Source organism: Pan troglodytes, chromosome 10 (assembly GCF_028858775.2).
Source record: "Pan troglodytes isolate AG18354 chromosome 10, NHGRI_mPanTro3-v2.0_pri, whole genome shotgun sequence".
Classification (NCBI taxonomy): domain Eukaryota; kingdom Metazoa; phylum Chordata; class Mammalia; order Primates; family Hominidae; genus Pan; species Pan troglodytes.
This window is the reverse complement of record NC_072408.2, coordinates 56,955,373-56,976,065: the sequence shown is the minus strand read 5'-3', so window position 1 is coordinate 56,976,065 and position 20,693 is coordinate 56,955,373. Positions and strand designations below refer to the sequence as shown.

The 20,693-nt window shown below is 39.3% G+C and overlaps 1 protein-coding gene and 1 long non-coding RNA gene across 5 annotated transcripts in view; one reads left to right on the top strand and one right to left on the bottom strand.

Annotated features, from left to right (window-relative positions):
- CPNE8 (copine 8) overlaps positions 1–16,645 on the bottom strand; it is a 258,415-nt gene extending 241,770 nt beyond the window's left edge. For 3 of the 4 annotated variants that reach the window (XM_001168902.7, XM_016923658.4, XM_016923659.3), the window contains exon 1: positions 15,816–15,949. In XM_001168902.7, the coding sequence (XP_001168902.1) occupies positions 15,816–15,913 (98 nt within the window). In that variant the 5' untranslated portion in view covers positions 15,914–15,949. Of the gene's footprint in view, positions 1–15,815; positions 15,950–16,520 lie in introns of those variants that run through there. The other variant, XM_016923660.4, reaches the window with a different exon arrangement.
- A 302-nt stretch (positions 16,646–16,947) lies between these two features.
- LOC107967541 (uncharacterized) lies at positions 16,948–19,952 on the top strand. The gene is made up of 2 exons (XR_001708038.3): positions 16,948–17,072; positions 19,670–19,952. It is a non-coding gene; the product is annotated as an uncharacterized LOC107967541 (long non-coding RNA).
- The last annotated feature ends 741 nt before the right edge of the window (positions 19,953–20,693 follow it).

Genomic DNA, 20,693 nt, shown 5'->3' with positions numbered 1-20,693 from the left:
TTTCTCAGGAAATGCAGGTGTCTGAAGTGACTTAGAGTTTAGGAAAGAGTTTAGAGGCAAAAGTGGAGAAGGGGAGGGTGGTGGGACATAGAGAGAAAGAGATGAGGCTGAAAATTTAAGTCAGGGTTTGGAAGATCCTGATGACTCATTATACAGGCAACTAGAGGGTCTTAAACAAGGGAGTAATAGTATGATGTCATTTGCCCTTTTTGAGTACAACTCTACCAGCTCAAAGTACAGGATTCCTGGCGAGGAGGAGAAGGTTGGCCAGAGATTGTGAGGTTGGAAGAGTCAAGGAACTTGTGCATAGTCTTTGCATGGGTCAGACTGGCCTGGACCTAGTTAGCAGAATGGTCAGCCATGTTAAAGAGACGATACGGAAGTAGAAGGAATGGGAGGATGAGGCCTGAGGCTCAACTGACAGAAGTTTTACTGGGGTATTGGGGGCATAGAGAAAATGATGGGGAGGACTTAGTCCCTTGTAGGAAAGCAACCTAGAATTTTCAGGAGTGCCCATAAGTAGTTCGCAAAACCTCTGAAGCAATTTTGATGGTGCCTCTTGTTGACAATAGCTGGTTTAGACCATGCTGCCAAAATGAAAATGACACAACCACACAACAGTTGCATTTTTTAAATCACAGCATTTTATATATGTGCTGGAAATTGTTCATCAATCATCATCATCATCACCTTGTATTACCATTTATTGACCTCACTGAAACAAAGTGGCTTTATAATTTTCTTTTTTTTCCTAATTTTATAGCTATAGCCACTAATGAGGTCTGTTTCTCTGGAAAGACTTGATGTAATCAGGGATGACAACATTTTAGGCTAAATATAATCAACTGAGCACTTAGATACTTCAGCTGTTACAAGCACTTAGGAAATTACTTAGGCCATCCAAGGAAACTTTATAGCCAGACAAGTGTAGGAAAGACATGATTTATGGATAGTGACTTGACTTAAGTAAAGTTGCTCATTTTTAACTTGAACATGTGTAAACAAGTTCTGTCTTTTCCTTTTTTTATAGAAAGCATTGTTTTCCATCTTCTCATCCTTGACACTTTTCTTTAGTTGGATTTTGACTTTTCTAAAATTTTATTTTGCATTGTGTGGCACAAAATTTAAATTGGTGATTAAAAAAATACAGAGTCTGGAAGAAGTACATTAGCATATAAGCAAATTTTTGCTTCCTCAAGTGACCAGGCCACCAAACAGCTCTTCTTACCCTAAATTATACCCAAGTGAAACCATCACGTGCTGCCGCACTTTATTAGTTCACCAAGTACTTTAAGACATATTTTTCCCCAAGACAAAAGTCTTCCTTGAGTGAAAGATATGTTCACTTATTTTTCTACTTAGGTATTTTACATAGGATATCACACATGCAAATTGTCTCCTTTTTTTGGGTAGTATTCATGCCCAGATTAAGCGAATTATCTGTCAACATTTTTATTTATATATATACATATATATATATGTATATATATAAAATATTTTTTTTTTGAGAGAGAGAAAGAGTCTCTGTCACCCAACCCAGAGTGCAGTGGCATAGTTTCGGCTCACTGCAACCACTGCCTCCTGGGTTGAAGAGAATCTCCTGCCTCCTCGCCCTCCCAAGTAGCTGGGATTATGGGCACCCACCACCATACCTGACTAATTTTTGTATTTTTTAGTAGAGATGGGGTTTTACCCTGTTGTCCAGGCTGATTTCAACCTCCCAACCTCAAATAATCCACCCACCTCGGCCTCACAAAGTGCTGCGATTATAGGCATGAGCCACTGCGCCTGGCCAAATTATCCGTCAATATTTAGAATGTACTGTGGCCACCTCTAAAATTAGCTTTCCTCTGCTTGAGGACAATGTGTTTTAACTTAAATTTATTTGTTTCTCATTTCTTCACAAATAAAACTTTGTAGAACGTTATATAAACAAAGATTAAGTAATTATATTTTTACTGAATAGCAAAATCAGGCAGGCATTTCAGTGTTCTCACTAAGTGTATAAACTAATTTTTTTTTTTGAGACGGAGTTTTCACTCTTGTTGCCCAGGCTGGAATGCAATGGCACGATCTCGGCTCACCACAACCTCCACTTCCCAGGTTCAAGCAATTCTCCTGCCTCAGCCTCCCTAGTAGCTGGTATTACAGGCAGGCGCCACCACGCCGGACTAATTTTGTATTTTTAGTAGAGACGGGGTTCCTCCATGTTGGTCAGGCTGGTCTCAAACTCCCAACCTCATGTGATCCGTCCACCTCAGCCTCCCAAAGTGCTGGGATTACAGGCGTGAGCCACCACAACCAGCCAATATAAACTAATATTTTTAAGGGTATAAACATATAATACATAAACATATTCAAATTCATAGATGTCCACATTCATTCTTCCAATCTATCAAGTGGCAAACATTTATTGAAAACCTTTCATGTGCAAAGCACAAAGTCTGGTTTTGTAATAATCAATGATAAAACAAATAGGTATTTTTAAACTTGGTTGGGGAGACAGGCGTGCAAAAACCTAAAAAATTTTAAGTCAAAATAAAACAAAAAGAATGTACAAGAAATGTTGTCTGGGAACTCCAAGGAAGCAACAATTAATTCCAATCTCAAGAATCTAGTAAAATATCACAAATTGCACTGAGTGAGGTAAATCTTGACAACCAGGCAAGGAGAGCCACAAATGGGGGAAAGGCTTCTCAGGCTGTAGGAAAGTGTCAACAAGGGTGGGGAAAGGGAAGACACAAAGGAATGTGGGGATTAACACCTAGTCCACTTTGGCTGGTGCCCATGTCTGAGATAAGGCTGGGAAAGGAATCTGGGCAGGATGAGTAAGTACTCTGAACACATGCTAGCATACTTGGACTTTACTCTGTAAACAAAGGGGACACGCTGAAACAGTGGAAGTTTCTGCAAAGAAAAATCATGCAATTCAACCTTTGTTTACAAAGCTAACTAAACATGTGAAGCTCACTACATGTGTGAAGAAGAGGAAAAATGATTACTTCTTGAGGCAGAGTGGAGACAGCAGAAATGGAAAGGAGGTGACCGACACTTTGGAGAACGGAATAAACAAGTCTTGGTGACTGATAAGGCGATTTTAAAAGTACTGAAACCATTCATAAAGCTTATGAAATATAGTAAGTCAAGCATTATAATGGTAGGGAAGTAATAGCATACATGACTCACAGTGTTGGCTTATTTCATTTTGAAAGTCAACTGTTCCAGAAAGCCCAGGTAGCCCACACTCAGTGACAACTGATCAGAGGAAGCACACAAGACTGAATCCATCTGACAATTTTACTAAAAACTCTCTAGTTGCCAAAGAGACCTAAATGATTTTTTAAAAGTAATATATTAGAAAAGTAAATTACTGAAAAGGCACCGGTATCTATTCATATCAAACACTGTTCATTTCCATGAATACAGTTTGTTATAGATTTCTGTTGAGAGAAAAAACTAGAACAGCAACAGCAGAACTTGAAAACTCTTGGGGAGAATATTAAGGAAAATGAGGACGTTGAAATAGCAAGTAGTTGGTGTTAGAAATAATCTAACATAATAGTTCTTTTTAAAAAAACCTTAGACACTAGAATTAGAGCCTACATTTTTAAAGTCTCATGATCACACAAAGGTTTAAGAGCCTATGTCTAGAAAATCAAGTGTAATATGGCAACAAAGTTAAACTGTTTGGAGGAAATTAAGGTTTTCTAAATATATGTTAACACTGTCAGAGGTGTTTGAACCAGAGCAACTCCATCTTGAATAGGGGCTGGGTAAAATAAGGCTGAGACCTGCTGGGCTGCATTCCCAGGAGGTTAAGGCATTTAGTCACAGAATAAGATAGAAGTTCAGCACAAGATACACGTCATAAAGACCTTGCTGATAAAACACACTGCTATAATGAAGCTAACCAAAGCCCACCAAAACCAATATGACAATGAGAGTGGCCTCTGGTCATCCTCACTGCTACACTCCCACCAGCACCATCACAGTTTACAAATTCCATGGCAACATGAGCAAGTTACCCTCTATGTTCTAAAAAGGGGAGGCATGAATAATCCACCCTTTGTTTAGCATATAATCAAGAAATAACCATAAAAATGGGCAACCAGCCACCCTGGTGCTGCTCTGCCTATGGAGTAGCCCTTCTTTTATTCCTTTACTTTCTTAATAAACTTGCTTTCACTTTACTGTATAGACTCACCCTAAATTCTTTCTTTCACGAGATCCAAGAACCCTCTCTTGGTGTCTGGGTCGGGACCCCTTTCCAGTAACAATACTACTCCTTTCCCTATTACTTTTTCTTCACAAACCTTCTTTTATTTAAAAAACTCAAAGATAATAAATAACTTTTACTCTATATCTGTACTTGTTCTGATTAAAATTAAAATTCATATATCAATATCATTTTAAATACACTAGAGGAATTGTCTATCTAAAGACATTCTGAGATAAATATTTTGAAAGTAAAATAGCCTTTTTTGTTTGTTTTATTAAAGATAAATTATCACCACCTGGTTTAGCTAGTTTACAATGGGCTTTGACAATCACATTATTTCCTTAAACTGAAGTATGTCTCCATTTTATTTCAAGGTCCTGCTTCTCCAATCATAAAATTATGAACCTCCAAGTAATATCATAGGTCATCTTGACCAGAGACTCCACCTTTCTATAGGATCTAAGATCCAGTGAAGTGGCATGATTGTCAAAGGTCACAGAGCTAGTTCCAGAAACAAAACAGATGCTGTTTCTTTGCTGAAGTGTTCCACAAGGAAGCAAGATGCCATATATATGACATTCCAATGGCACAGTGATTTAAGTGAAACAAAGAAATTAAAGCCATTATAAGATATGTCTTAAGTTAAAAAATCAATCATCTTTTAGGTAGTGTACTTCAAACTTTTCCCAAAAAAACATTTTTAAATTTACTAATTTAAATCATCAATTAAGAGAGAAGTTCACTAGTAACTTGATATTGATTATGCCTCCTTTCCCCAATGCCTACAAGAGGCTTTGGATGAAACCACTGGCATAAAAATCAATTGTAATCAACTTTCTAATATCTCTGCTTCCATAATTAATTTGAGAGTGCAGATACCAAGATAAGTCAGATAATAAGCTATATCTAAAATCGTAGGTAATTGAGATGGGTTTAGCAAATACATTTATTGTTCTAGTGTAGTTCCCACGTATCCCTTAGTCTCACGTGCTTGCTCTTGCTCTAGCTCACTCTCTCTCTCTCTCTCTCTCATATTCTTTGCTTATAGCTTGGAAACATGAAAACCTATTTAAGACATTAAAGAAAAATGTTTGTGTTACTTTCAATTACCAAAAAATCCACAAATAGGAGTACATTTAGATAAAAGAGTACTCCTTTATAGGAGTACATTTAGATAAAAGAGGATTGTAGGAATGCTCAGAGTTATAGGAGATGGATGCAATAAGAAGGATCTGCAGACAGTGAGAAACAATTACATTTCTCAAAATGATTATAAAACCACTATTAGGCTAAGGCAGAGACACATGTTGGTTTCAACCAGTTATGGCAATTATAATCATATCTCTGGTTCATTACACTCTCTGACATTTGAGATCGTTCTTAATAAAATTAATGTGTCACTTGTTACTTATTTTACATACATAGAGAGCATGAAGCTAATTAGCAAGGTAAGAAAAAATTGACTTTTACAAACTCATGCCACAATTCATATAGCTCAGAATAATGTACTGATATTAATATCGAAGTAGTTATTTTATTTACATGAAATTCTGAAGAATGAATTTGCCATGAAGGGAAACTCTGGAATTAAGTATTACTGAAAAGCTAGCAAGTTAAACGGTGACTTCGCCAGTACTAAGAAAGCACTGGACTGAAATGGTAGGGCCTGAGGTCAATTCTCAATTCCACTGGTAAATGTGAATGTCACATAGTCATTTCAATTAACTTTTCTTACTTTTCATTTGCCCAGTCTATCACCTCTCTCCAGTATTTAGTTTTCATCTCACCCTGCCTGCTTATTTCTAGCTAAATAGTCTTCTCATTACTTAATTTCCCACATCTTCATTAGGTAACTCAGCATCAGAAAAAGATAAGAATCAATACTGGAAATAAAACATCACATGGTTAAAGTTTATGCCACTCCTATAAATTGCTCTACTCAAAGCTCTCACCAGTAGGGAACAGAAAAACAGGAAAGAATTCTGTATTTTGCATCCTCAGAGACATATATCCTTTGTGGTAGAGTAGTGTTGATATGATCTATTATAATTGCATCTCCTAAGCTTTATAATTTTTTTTAGTTACTAACACACTGGTATTGACAGAAAAGAGCTCCACTCTTCAAGCCGACAATAAAGAATTTATGGAAGAACAACATAATATAGCTAATGGTCATAAGCATATGTTTAGGAATTAGACATATATGGATAGGAACTCAACTTTGCCACTTACTAGATACGTGACTTCAACCAAATTACTTATACTCTCTCTAAACCTCAATTTCTTCACTTGTAAAACAGGACATAACATCACCTCTTTTCAGAATTGCAAGGATTGAATGAATTAGCCCACATTAACCACTTTATACATTGTCTGACAAAGAGTTAGATTTTGAGATTAATTTAAAGAAAATAGATGGCAAATATCCAAAAGTTGCATGTTTCTTGGCTTCATTAAAATAGCTTATATTTGAATTCGTTTACTGTCTAATAAGTAGAAATATTTGCTGGGGACTATCAATGATATTTTGTTTCTTCAGAGTTTCAGAAAATCAGCTGATGATTCCCTCAGAAGGTCTGCAACATTATTCTTCACAGAATAAACCTGACAAAAACCCTCACAATTTGAACAAGAATGTCTGGTAGCTAATGGTCCTGGCTGGAGAGGCACTAACACTGAAAGTTGTCATTAAGTTTGCCAATATTAAGGTATTGTGTATCAAGGAGTGAACATCATTGGTCCCTGGGGCAGGCACCTTTTAAATACATCCTATTTTATTACGGGCAATAACTACTTGCCTTACCTCAGCCTGTATTGGCAACTACAGCAGTATCTGTTTTATCATGCCCAACACAAAACAGCTGTCTTAAATATCAGCCCGTTGACTTTATTGAGCAGATACAAGAATGTTCTTTTGTTCTAAAACTTGGTTATTATAGCAGACTACCTCCTACCTGTCAAATCCCACATGACTGATTGTGTCTTGGCAGAAGTGGGCCTATAGGGTGGAATCTGTAGAAACTGAGTGTGCATTTACAAATCCACACTATTCTAACGACTGTTTTATTCCACACTCTCTCCACATTGAATTAATCAGCATGGGATAACATGCAGCTTTATCACTGTCACTTTGGTTCTATGTTTCTGTGGCTCCCCAAATTGACTGTAAATTTTTCCAAAGTACAGATACCTTCTTCTATGTTGCTGTGTGCCACACAGTAAAATGCTGAAGAACCTGGGATAAGACTAATAGCTACTTAGTGCTTTTCTTGTGACAGGCTGGGCATTGTACAGACTTTATTTCATTTACTCATCCAACAACCTTGAAATGTTGTTTTTTAAATCATTTCTATGTTACAGATTAGGAAATGAGGTTCCAAAAGTTGAAACAGGTTACCCAAAATAACATTCCACAAAGGGATAAAAATGAGATTTAAAGACATCTGTCTGATTTCTAATTCCATTTTCTTGCTGCTATACTCTGCTGCCTCAAATTCTCATTAATCTCTAAATGCAACATTCTTATGGTAATAAAAGTATTTAGAAAAGTGCAGCCAGTAGCTTAGCCTTGATTCTGCGTATTTAAATAGGAATGGGATGGAAGTAACCAAAACAAGCTACCAAAATCCCTTTGAGAAGATAGCTTATTAATCATTTCAGTTCTAGAAAACTATCCCCAGGAAAAAAAGTAACCAGAGATGTTAGATGTTTGTGATGGAGAATACTCATTTTTAACACTGTTTTGAATAGCAACTTTTTGAAATAAATTTTGGAAAACAAGGGTTAAGTTAAATAAATATAGTACAACCATATAATAGAATACTGCACAGACATGGAAGGTTATATTTCCAAAGACTAATAACAACAACATATTCATGATATAATATTAAGGGAAAAGCACAGGAAAAATATTGTATAGAATATATAATTATATTCTATATTAATACACACTATTAATATATTACATATTGTATTAGGTATTATATATTATATATGTGTGTATATATTCATATACACAGAGAATATAAATGTGATGCTATACATGAGACAAAAATGAACTCATTTGTTCATAGTTTGATGGAACCGCGAAGGATTTTAATTTTTTTATTATCTCTTTGTAATCATTGAGTGCTTAACTAATGTCACAAGCAGTGTTTTATCTCACTTACATGTATTAACTTATTTAATCCTCAAAGCAAATATAAGAACTGGGGGCTATTATTATCCCCACTTTACAGATGAGGAAACTGAGGAACAGATGTTTCAAAGATACTAAGTGGCAGAGCTAATCTAGCCCTACACCCACGTTCTTCAGCGCTAAGCAAAACTGGCTCTCAAACAGGCTACAAACTGGATGAAATCTCTTTGAAAGGAATTGTATTTCTTCTCAGTCTTGAGTAAACTCAAATAGGGGATGTAGGCTTCTGCCTGCTACAACACAAATAACAGGCCTAAAGGAGCACAGCTATTACCACCCTCTCCTGTGGGATCCTGTCCTTTAAACTGCTTCTAGATTAGCATTCTCCACATACCAGGGCTGTTTTAGAACCCCTCAGGCCCCAAATGCTAAAAAACACAGGCAGACCAAAATACTGGTGGAACAACAATGTTAAGTAAGGTATTTCTCTGAAAAAAAAATATACCAGGGCAACTCTCACATTAAGACTTCAACGCCACAGTTCAGAAAGTTCCCAGGACAAATTTTACTGAAACTCTGGGGCTAAGACAAACCTAAATATGATCAAAAAAGGCACTACAGGGTGACTACAATCTTGAACCACAGGATCTCAAGAGCTGCAGAGACAGAATAGGATGTTACGGTCTACAACAACTTTACCCTCTGTTTACCTGTCATATGGCTCATTAACAGCACAACAGGCAGTCTAATATCCCTAGCATATATAACTTAATTTATCAACTAACAACATCACTTGAAAATCTATTTACATAGTAACACCAAATTTTTTGTGGACTAAGGTAGAGCCTCCAACTGTTGTGTTTGAATGCTTTGATTCCTTTCACCGCAGATCATTAGAACAGCACAGGTATCTACCTCAGACAGCCAACTCCAAAAAGGGTCAGACGCTCTCTCTTGGAATCTAACTTTGCTTTCGCAGGTGGTCAGTTAATCACTAAGTGTAGCTGGACTTGTAACATGTAAACTTGCAAAGGATATGCCACCAGTGGATGGAGAAACAGAGAAAGAAAAATACAACTTCAAAGTAAGAGAAGAATAAAGGTGTAGAGAGGACCACATGAAAAGGAGAGGGAGAAATTTAAAAGTCTATAAGTTCCTAACTGCAATATACTTGCTATCACAACTTTTATGGATTATAAAATCATACAACCCCACTTATTCCAGTAGAGAAGGAAGACCAGAGATAGTGCTGAACTTGACACTACCACTTCTAATAGTGACAGTCTAACAAGAGTGTTATGAACTGAATGTTTGTGTCCCCCCAAAATTCATGTGTTGAAATCCTAACCCCTAATGCGATGATATTAGGAGGTAGGGCCTTTGGGAGATGATTAGGTCATGATGATGGTGCCTGCCCTTATGAATGGGAATACTGTCCTAATAAAAGGAACGCCAGAGAGCTCTCTCACTCTCTGTAGGCCATGTGAAAGTACAGTGAGAAGCTGGCAGCCTGTAACCTGAAAAAAAGCTCTCATCAGAACCTGACTGTGTTGGCACCCTGATCGCAGACATCCATCCTCTACAACTGTGAGAAATAAATGTATGATGTTAATAAGCCACCTTGTCTCTGGTACTTTATTATAATAGCCAGAACTGAACCAGACAAACAACAATAATTTTCTTTTATATAAGGCTTTACCTTTTCCAAAAGTCCATAAACAGTGATGTGCAAGTATATATTTTAAAACAACCTCTTCAATAAAAAGCTGAACGTTTGTGTGTACAAAATTTGTTATTTTTTACTGATGTGTAGAGTATGTAGCTTGGCACACAATCTACAAATAATAAGTTGCATATAGTACTTTTATTATAAACTCCATAGAGTCAACTGATTCCCACAGAATGATTTCTTAAATACAGATGACAAAAGGGTAAGTCAAACACTGATTTGCAGTGTTTGCCAATTTCCATGGTGTAACTATGGCTTATTTCAAGCTACCAACGTGGCATACATGAATTGGGAAGAGAACAGAAGCACAGCACTGCAGAATACTTTCAACACACAGATTTAAAAAATAGAGAATAGATGATTATAAAAAAAAAAAAACAGATGACAGTAACATGTAGTAAAGCAATTAGGAAGTTATAACCTTTCAGCATTTCTTAAATTTATTTTTAATATAATTTAATTTTGTTTATATAATTCGATTTTTAATAGTCACTTTAACAACTGACTTACAAATTTCTGTTCCCAAACCCATTTAAGCTCTAGCACACCATCAAAAAGTATCTTCCTAACACCCTAGTAGGGTGGGTTTTACTAACTCAGATCAAGGGACTAGAGTTAGAGTCACTTACTCATGAAACCAGGAGATTAAAATAATTAGTGTGTATAACCAGCACAGGTTGAACTTGTTAAAAGCTCAGATTCCTGGGTCCCATCCCCAGAGATTTTGATTCAATAGATCTGCTATGGGACCTAGGAATGATATTTTATTTAACAGGAGAAATCCCCCTTCCCACATTAGACAGTTTGGCTATAGAACTGCAGCATCAAACATTTACTAACTACATATTCTGTACCAAGCTCAGAATATAGTACATGGACATGAAAGAGACAAAACTTGTCCTCAAGGAGAATAGAAAGACTAAGAGTGGTAATATACCTATGACACTGGCACACCCCGGCTACTTTGGGACTAATCCAGTTTAGGAGCACAGCCTAATCCAGAAAAGAAGGGGAAGGGAAGTAGGGCAGGGCAAAGAGCAGCACCTGTGTAGCCACAAAAGCATGAGGAGTTTAGTTGTCTAGGATGATCGCTCACGCTTTGGGACTGTACCTTTTATGAGTATTTTTTAGCCGTATTTCTCGGGCATGCATTTTGGGCTATGGCACACATCTGTTTATCAGACTATATACAGTTGCTGGGTTCATGCAAGGAGTGATGGGAGATGAGGCAATAGACTTACACCAGGTCAGGAAGGGCTTTTTAGAATGCCTAGCACCACGTAGGCACTCAACCCTTTTCCACTTCATAGTCTTCCTTCCACTTTAATGTTTAAAGTCAGTATTGGCCAGGGGGGCAGTGGCTCAGGCCTGTAATCCCAGCACTTTGGGAAGCCAAAGTGGGCAGATCACTTGAGGTCAAGAGTTCCAGACCAGCTGGCCAACATGGTGAAATCCCATCTCTACTAAAAATACAAAAATTAGCTGGGCGTGGTGGTAGGCACCTGTAATCTCAGCTACTCGAGAGGCTGAGGAAGGAGAATCGCTTGAACCTGGGAGGTGGAGGTTGCAGTGAGCAGAGATCGCACCACTGCACTCCAGCCTGGGCCACAGAGTGAGATTCCATCTCAAATAAATAAATAGTCAGTATTATCACCATTATAGGATTATTTCTGTGACAGGATGTACTTTTGATACCTAACATGCAAAGTCTAGAAATACACAATATTCTCACTGCTTTTATTATTGATAAGCTGACTTCTCAATCAGAGAAAATCATGAAAATCAGTGAAATAGTGCAACAAATCAAGGACCCAAGGAAAACAGGTGATTACTGCATATTATTTTTCCCAGTGGGTTTACCTCATTCTATAGTAATAAGCTTTCAGAATAAAATGGAAATATTACCTTAGTTTATCTCTCAAAGTTGTATCATTTCAGCTACAGGCATTTTTAGTTAATTAAGTAAGCTAATTAATTTAAAAATCTACAAATTTATACAATAAAAGAAAATGAATGCAAGAGCTAGACAATGGGTAGAAGACGAAGGAAGTCAAATAGCAGGAGTTTGCCTCTGCATAAATACATCTAGAAAAGGGTACCTCTCACCCCCTTAACACAAATTTAAGTGGCTATAAATTTAACCACTGTCCCTTCTCTAATCCAAACCATGCCTATCCAGCTTGTCTCTGCCCAAGCCCCATCTCCCCTTTGTAATATATTCCAAGCACCCTATTCCACAATGATCCTTTCCCTCCTCATGCATGAGCCTCATCTTTGAATTTAGCCCCATTACCGTGTCTTATGTAGTGTTTATCTCTCAATCAGATTTTACATTTTCAGAGAAGAGAACTTCTTTTGCATTTCTCATGGACCCTAGCATAAACATAGACATATAAAAGGCACTCAGACACTTGATGAATAAACAGACTAAATTATTTCCATGAATTATATTCAAGCTTCAATTGTTGATCTTTTTCACCTTCCCCAAAATGAAGATAAAAACTTTGTCATAAAGCTTTTAATGATAGGGGACAGTGAAAGGAGGTGAAAGAAAGGAAATGAAGAAAAGAAAAGGAAAGGAAAGAGAAAAAAGAAAAGAGAAAGAAAGAAAGAGAAAGAAAGAAAGAAAAGAAAGAAAGAAAAAGAAAGAAAGAAAAGAAAGGAAGGAAAGGAAGGAAAGAAAGAAAGAAAGAAAGAAAGAAAGGAGAGAGAGAAAGAAAGATAAAGAATGAGAAAGAAAGAACCTATTCAAATCTGAGCTGCTTTTGAAGTGTGGGCAAATCCTCAGAAGTCTCTGGTATAGTAAGGCAAGGGAATTCCTTACTCTGCCTGCCCATAGCAAGGCTCAGAGGCCTTCAACTGTGCTTCGTTGCTAAGTGAAATCCCCACAAACTTTCTACAAAACATGTTCTTGATGCACATCAAAGAAGATAGAGAAAGAGGGAACAGGTATCCCAATGCTGGTTCTATCCTTGTGTTCTTTAACCAACTTATTGAAGTTCAAAAGAGAAGGACTTTTACAGAATTCCATACCTGAATCATATATAACACATTTATTCAACAAATGTTATTTCCAATATTATAATAATAGCTAACATTTTTGAAAACATGTTTTTGTTTCATGCATTGTGTAAGCGCTTTCACACATCACCTTGATAACACTCTATATAAGGTAAATACCATAACTATTCTTATTTTTGGAGATGAGAATGCTTAGATAGACTGAATAAGAACTTACTCCAAGGTAGCAAGAACAAGTCACAAAGCCAGAATTTGTACTTAGGTCTCTGATGCCAAAGCCCAAACTAAACCACCTCCTATGGTTACAAGATCCAACAATACTCAAATATTTTTATCTTTGAATTTTAATGTATTAAAAATAAATTTAACCCAACTTTTCAGGAACTATTCCCAAACCTATTCCAAAGGCACTAACTTGGGTATTTAATTATGTTTCTCTTTGCCCAAAAGATGCTTTTTACCTCAAACTTATCGTAAATAGTAAGCTGAGTCAGAAGCAACTCAAACAATAGACTAAGCACTAGTGCCCCTGGCAGAGATGCTTGACACTAAGTATTCGGGTTCTCTTTCAGGATTTTTTTTTTTCCTGTTAGAAATCTTAAAAATTAAAAACAAAATGTCAAAGCAATGTTATGAAAAAAAGCTGGAACAAGGGATTTGCAGGTTCTGAGGCAGCAAACTGAAACAAATTGCCTTAAGCCAATTGACTTCAGTATGCCCAGCACACTCACAGAAAACATGCATCAAAAAAGGGGCTGCATTAAACATGGGCCCTACTGGCAGAATGACCAGTTTAGGTATAATTTCCCTTAAAAAGCTCATGGAAAAATTCAGATTTGATTGACAATATTATTTTATATTCATTCCAAGTATAGGCCACATGCCATTCAGACTTTGCAGACTGTTGAGCAGAGGATAAGAACTCTAGTAATGCTGTTATTGTAGGACTTCCGGCTATCCATTATCTGTATATACCAGTAACTTCCCTCTAACATCGAAAGCAAGCTTCAGAGAAAAGAAAAAGGCCTAGGAATCCTCTAAAGAGTTTTCCAAACAGCTTCACCTGTTCCATTGACAGAAAAATCTCAGGCAGCACTTAAAGCAGTGACAGCAATAAGGCAAGAGCTTAATGATAGCTATCATTATCAGCATGATTATTTCCATAGTCCCAGATCAGTCTTAAGAGGCGGCAAACAATCAGGTGATATAGTTTCAGGGCTAGATAAAGGCTGTCCCCTACCCTCAAATAATACTTCTACTACGGTTGCTGGTGCTCGAATTTCCACCCCCAGAAAAGAATTCCTTTGGCTTTAGGCTCAGTTTGTGAAAATGCAAAGTCAAGATTGATGGAATTTTAAACTTATTTACATCAAGATTACCCAAATTTGTTAGATATCTTCAAGGCAAGTTTGCTAAGGAAAGGAAAGGGAGGATGTGAGGGCATAAAAACAATCTTAGGGCAAAAATGGATAAATGAGGAACCAGTTTTCCAGTGAGACAGACCCAATTATGCAAACAAGGGAGTGGGCTCCAGGGTCAATATTAATTCGCAAATTAGTGGCCAGTACCAATTTAGCACCATCGCTCATCTCCTTCTCAAAATCATCTATGATATAGCGGTGATGCTGCTTTATTTACAGGGCAACTAACCGAAAGCTCAGGACAACGAGTTTGCAATTTACAGTCTCTGGACAGGGTTGAAAGTCAGTTGTTGTTGTTGTTGTTGTTGTTGTTGTTTGAGATGGAGTCTTGCGCTGTCGCCCAGGCTGGAGTGCAATGGCAAGATCTCAGCTCATTGCAACATCCATATCTCGGGTTCAAGCGATTCTCCTGTCTCAGTCTCCCGAGTAGCTGGGACTACAGGCGCATGCCACCACGTCCGGCTAATTTTTGCATTTTTAGTAGAGACGGAGTTTCACCATATTGGCCAGGCTGGTCTCGAACTCCTGACCTCGTGATCCACCCGCCTTGGCCTCCCAAACTGCTGGGAATACAGGCGTATAAACTGTACTGAGCCACTGCGCCCGGCCGAGAGTCAGTTTTTACAAGCACTCAAATGTGGGCCCGAAAACAAAACAAAACAAAACAAAACAAAACAAAACAAAAGTCGTGACTTCCCAGATCTTAGGTAAGGCATAGATTCGTCTGCAAGGAGGGCTGAAATCTCTACCTATCAGGCAAAAGGCAAAAAGCCCGGAAGGGTGGGGGAGAAGCAAGCTGGAAGGCTCCAGGAAGTGGGTGGGGAGGAAGCTGCCGGGGTTGGAGCCAACCCTAGCAACAGCAGGTTTGCACAAGCCTAGCAGAGGAAGTCCCGGGCCTAAGCGTGCAGCGGTCACAAGAGCTTTTGGCAGTGCTGTCCCCTTCGATTCCGGTCATCACCCAACCATCCAGCCCGGGTTTGGGACGGAAAACCGGCTTGTAAAGTGGGCGGCGGCCGGTGTTCCCACAGCTGAGTCACAGCCCAGCCAACTTTTACAGCGTTTCCCAGAAAGAAAATACAAAGTCTCAGTCCCGGAGCCCACCGCTTCTAATTCCCGCTCCCCTGTGTCACCTGACCCGGGGTAACTCCAGCCCCACTACTGAGATATTTCCCACTCATGGCGCAACTTCTTGCCTGCGCAAAGCCTCGTGGTACCCCGAGCGCTCTCCAAGTGCTACCAACCCCACAGATGAGAGGGCAGGAGAGAGGGGAAGGGCTGCGTCCTCACCTGCAGGACACGGACACCTCCACCCGCGTGGCCGGGATGGCAGCGCTCAGCTGGTTCAAGTCCCCGATGCCCGCAGTGCTGTTGTAGCGGCTGTCCATATTGGGAGGAGGCGCCTTGGACTTGTCCGGCGCCCACAACCACAGCTCGGGCGGACTGAGGGCTAGCTCCCGTCAGGCGGGGATGGGGGTTGAGGGTGGAGGCAGAAGAAGGAGGCGGAGGCAGCGCGCGGGATGGGGGAGGGAAGGGAGGAGGCGGACCTCCGCGCAGAGCCACGAGGGAACCGCTAGCCAGTCCTGGGTGAAACTGACGCTGCCGGGCAAGTGGCGCGCGGGGATCCCGGTTTCCCAGCCCCCTTCCGGCAGGCAGCAGCCCGGGCGGGGGACACACTCCGTGATCCCCTCCTGGCTGGAGGGGTCAGGCTTGGTGGACCCAGCAAGCAGCCTGATGGAGAAGGTGGCACCAGATGCAGACCCCTACCGTCCAGGACCGCAAGCCCTCGCCGGCTCTGCGTGCTTTTAGGTTTTGTCTCCACCTCTGCACACCCACACTCGCCTCCTGGGCCGCGACAGCTTCCTTCTGTCAATCAGGTGTGGACGGGAAGGTCTCGAAGTTTCCTCGCCTGAGTTGAAAGCTGGAGGTGGGGGCACCTCTGCCCGTTCCTAACTGCCCCGTTATAAGGTCCCCCTCCCCACAATTGGTTCTCACCTCGCCCTCGGAGCTCATGGGAGATCCCTCCGTCCCTCCTACTGTGCCCTCGGGCAGATGAGTCTGGTCCCAGCTTCTGGACTGCCCACTGTCGGCCACTTGAGAGTTGGGGACGGTGGGGCATTGTGACGCTCTCCAACCTTGGAACGCGGTGGCAAAGTGGCCGATCAATATATGGGACAAGTGGGGGCGGGGGGGCGGACTCTAAGGTGGAAAAAACACTACTACTTGGGATTTAAGGAAGCAATCTGGATTCTGTCTCCCCTTGGTTCTTTGGAGCTTAGAGGTCTAACGGCGACATTCCTCCTACAGTAAGGGCTCTTCTGGGTCCCTCGTTTCCAAAGACATGAAAGTTCTGACCTGAAAACGGGGGCCGGGGAGGGTGATGTCACAACCATATAACGCAGCTCCTTCAGCCGACTCCCACCCGCAAGACCTGAGACCTGACGGATAAAAGCAGAGAGGAGTCAGAGTGAGCGCTGCGTTTGGGAAACTGCATTCCAGGGCAGCAAGACTGGTGCCAAGACGGAATCGTGGCAAAAGCCTCCAGAGGTAGACGCGGCGCCCCTCCACTGCAGGGACCTTTGTTCCCCGCGCCTTCCCTCCTGCCTCACCCGAGCGCCTGCAGGTCCCGGGAGCTCGCCACCAGGCGGCGACGGAGAACAGCATGCGGCGCAGCTGGAAGGCGGAGGGTGGAGAGGGGGCGGGTGTCCGTCCGATTTAACGCTCCAAGCACGGAGTTTCCAGCTGGTTGGGCTAAGTCTGGGAGGAGCAGTTTTTGCGGTGGAGGACTTGCCTTGCGTTGTAACATTTTAATCCACTTGCTGCCTCCTGCCTAGAGAATCTGTAGAGGCGGGTGAGAGTGTGTAGGTGCAGTCTTGCCGCTTCCCCTGCCGAGTGTACTTCCCCTGTTTCTTCTTGCTTTCCTTTCCTGATTTCCCCACCCACCGCTTTTTCTTCCTTTTTTTTTTCTTCCTCTTGTCCTATTACAAATTAAACTGTAGTTTACTGCGATTTGGAAATGCCCTAAAACTCCAGGCATTTCTATTATGCTGCTCAAAGTTAATTTGGCATAGAGATCTAGGTTTTTTTTTTAAGCTCACCAGAATTTTACTTTACAGAAGCCTACTGAAGAGATGAAACTTGAGAACTTTAGTAGTCAACATGTGGGATACTTACGTCCAATTTGTTTCCACTTCAGTGAGGTATAACATATATAATGAACTGCACTTAAAGTGCATCCATCATTCGATAAATGTTGACTCATGTATCTCCCTGTGAAGCCATCACCAAAATCAAAACAATGAATCATTCCATCACCCAAAAGTTTTCTTACGTCGTAATCAGGACCTCCTTTCATCACTGAAACAACCCTCTAAGCAACCATTGATCTTTATGTCACTATAGAAGAGTTTGCATTTTTAAAAATTATGTATGTGGAATCATAAAGCAGGTAGTATTTTTGGTCTGGCTTCTTCCACTAAGCAAAGTTCTTTTGAGATTCATCTATGTTAGCATCAATAGTTCATTCTACTTTTTAAATATTTATTCATATATACAATGAAATAAATTTTTAATTTATTTTAAATTAATACATTTCATTTATTTAATGAAATAAATTTTTAATTTATTTCATTGTATATATGCGCTGTAAATTGTCCATTCACCTGATGATGGACACTTTGGTTGTTCGAACTTCGGGCAATTACAAATGAAACTGATATGAACATATATGTACAACTCTTTCTGTGGACGTATGTTTTCATTACTTCTGGGTAAGTACCTAGGAGTGGAACAGCTGGATCATATGGAATGTGTACGTTTAACTTTTTAAGAAACTATTAAGGCCAGGTGCGGTGGCTCATGCCTGTAATCCCAGCGCTTTGGGAGGGTGAGGTGGGCGGATCATGAGGTCAAGAGATCGAGACCATCCTGTCTCTACTAAAAATACAAAAATTAGCCGGGCATGGTGGTGTGCGCCTATAGTCCCAGCTACTCCGGAGGCTGAGGCAGGAGAATCTCTTGAACCCCTGAGGCAGAGGTTGCAGGGAGTGGAGATTGATCGCGCCACTGCACTCCAGCCTAGGGACAGAGCGAGACTCTGTCTCAAAAAGAAAAAGAAACTATTAAACTTTTTTTTCAAAAGAGTTTTACTACTTTTCTTTACCACAACAGTATATAAGAGATCTGGTTGCACACATCCTTGCCAACATTTATGATGGTCTTTTAAATTTTAGCTTATCTAACAGATGTGTAGTAATATCTCATGTGGCTTCGTGACGAATGATGTTGAACGTATTTTCCTATGTCTTTTTGCTATGTGTATACGTATCTTCTTTGGTGAAGTGTCTTCATATATTTTACTTATTTTTTATTATGTTGTTGGTTTTCTTATTTCTGAGTTTTGAGAATTCTTTATTCTGTATCCAAGACCTTTATCACATGTGGTTTACGAAATATTTTCTGACAGTCTGTGGCTTGTGTTTTCATTCTCCTGTCTATCAAAGAGAAGAAGTTTCTAATTTTGATGAATCTAGTTCTTCAACTTTATCTATTATAAATCATAATATTGATGTCAAAACTAAGAAATAGTTGTCTAATGTGAGATCACAAAAATTATCATCTTCTATACTTTCCCCTGAAATTTCAGTTTTAGGTTTTACGTTTATCTCTATAATTTATTTTGGTTTTCCTAATCAAAGTTCTCATTTTTACACATTGTCATCAGATTTTGCTGGCACCATTTGTTGAAAATATTACCCTTTTTCATTGAAAAATCTTTGCATCCTTTGCCAAAAATTAACATATATCTATGAGTCCATTTTTTAGACTCTATCCTATTCCATTGACCTATTTGTCTTTCTTTAAACCAATGCCACAGAGTCTTGATTACTATAGCTTTAAAATAACTCTTAAAGTCAGGTAGTATAACTTTTCCAACTTTGATCCTCTTCAAAATTGTTTTTTCATTTTTAATCCTTCTCATTTTCATATAAATTTTAGAATCAGCTAGACAAGGTCCACAAAAAGTCTTGTTGAGATTTTCATTGGGGTTGCATTGATTCTATGGACAAATTAGAGAATAATTGACATCTGATCTAAATTTATCTTCTGATCTATGAACGTTATATATCTTTCCATTTATTTAGGTCTTCCTTAATATATGTCAGCCGTGGAGTGGTGTACTTAAGGAGAGAGAGACTTGGAAAAATACAGACCGAGAACAAGGCCATGTGGAGATAGAGGCAGAGACTGAAGTTGTGCCACCAAAGGCAAAGAATATCAAGTATCGTCAGTAACCACAGGAAGCTGGAAGAGGCCAGGAAAGGTTTTTCTTAGAGACGTTGGAAGGAGCCTGACCCTGGAACACCTTGATTTTAGACTTCTGACCCCCAAAATTGTGAAAGAATAAATTTCTGTTGTTTTAAGCAATTCGGCTTGCAGTAATTTGTTACAGCAGCCCTAAGAAAAGTAATACATATCGATAACATTTATTATTTCCATTTTGCTGACTCTTTCAAGTTCTGTGCTTATAAATTCATCATAGTGAAGTAAGCTTTAAATGATAAAACTTTGAAAGTATACTCAAATTCTGTTGCTATAGTTAGCACAATACAGAAAGGAATATAATTTTTAAAAATAAATGTTAATAATATAAATATAAATTATGACATGTCTAAACTTTTATTTTGGAGATTTTATAATAAGAAGTTTATATTTATTAAAATTCATTTAAATTAATAACATAAAGCCCTTGGAATATACTAAAAATCAAAGATAAGGTACATTTACTATAACGTAATAAACCATCATTCACTGAATCAGTGATTTAGCAGACATTAATTCAATGTCTGCTATGCACTAGGCACTATACTAGATCTAAGAGCTAAAGCTCCTTCTGGCACTTATAGACCAAGTAAAAGTTAGCAAGGAGATACATTATTGGGTAAAGATTATACTGACTGAGTCATCGAGCTCTGTTTTTTAAATAGTTTCAACTTTTAGATCTCTGACGTACATGTGCAAGTTTGTTAAATAGATAGATTGTATAATGTTAAGGTTTGGGATGCAAATTATCCTGTCACCCAGATAGTGAGCACAGTTCCCCAAAGTTTGCCTCCATCCTTCCCATCCCCCTCTATCAGTCCCCAGTGTCTGTTGTTGCCATCTTTA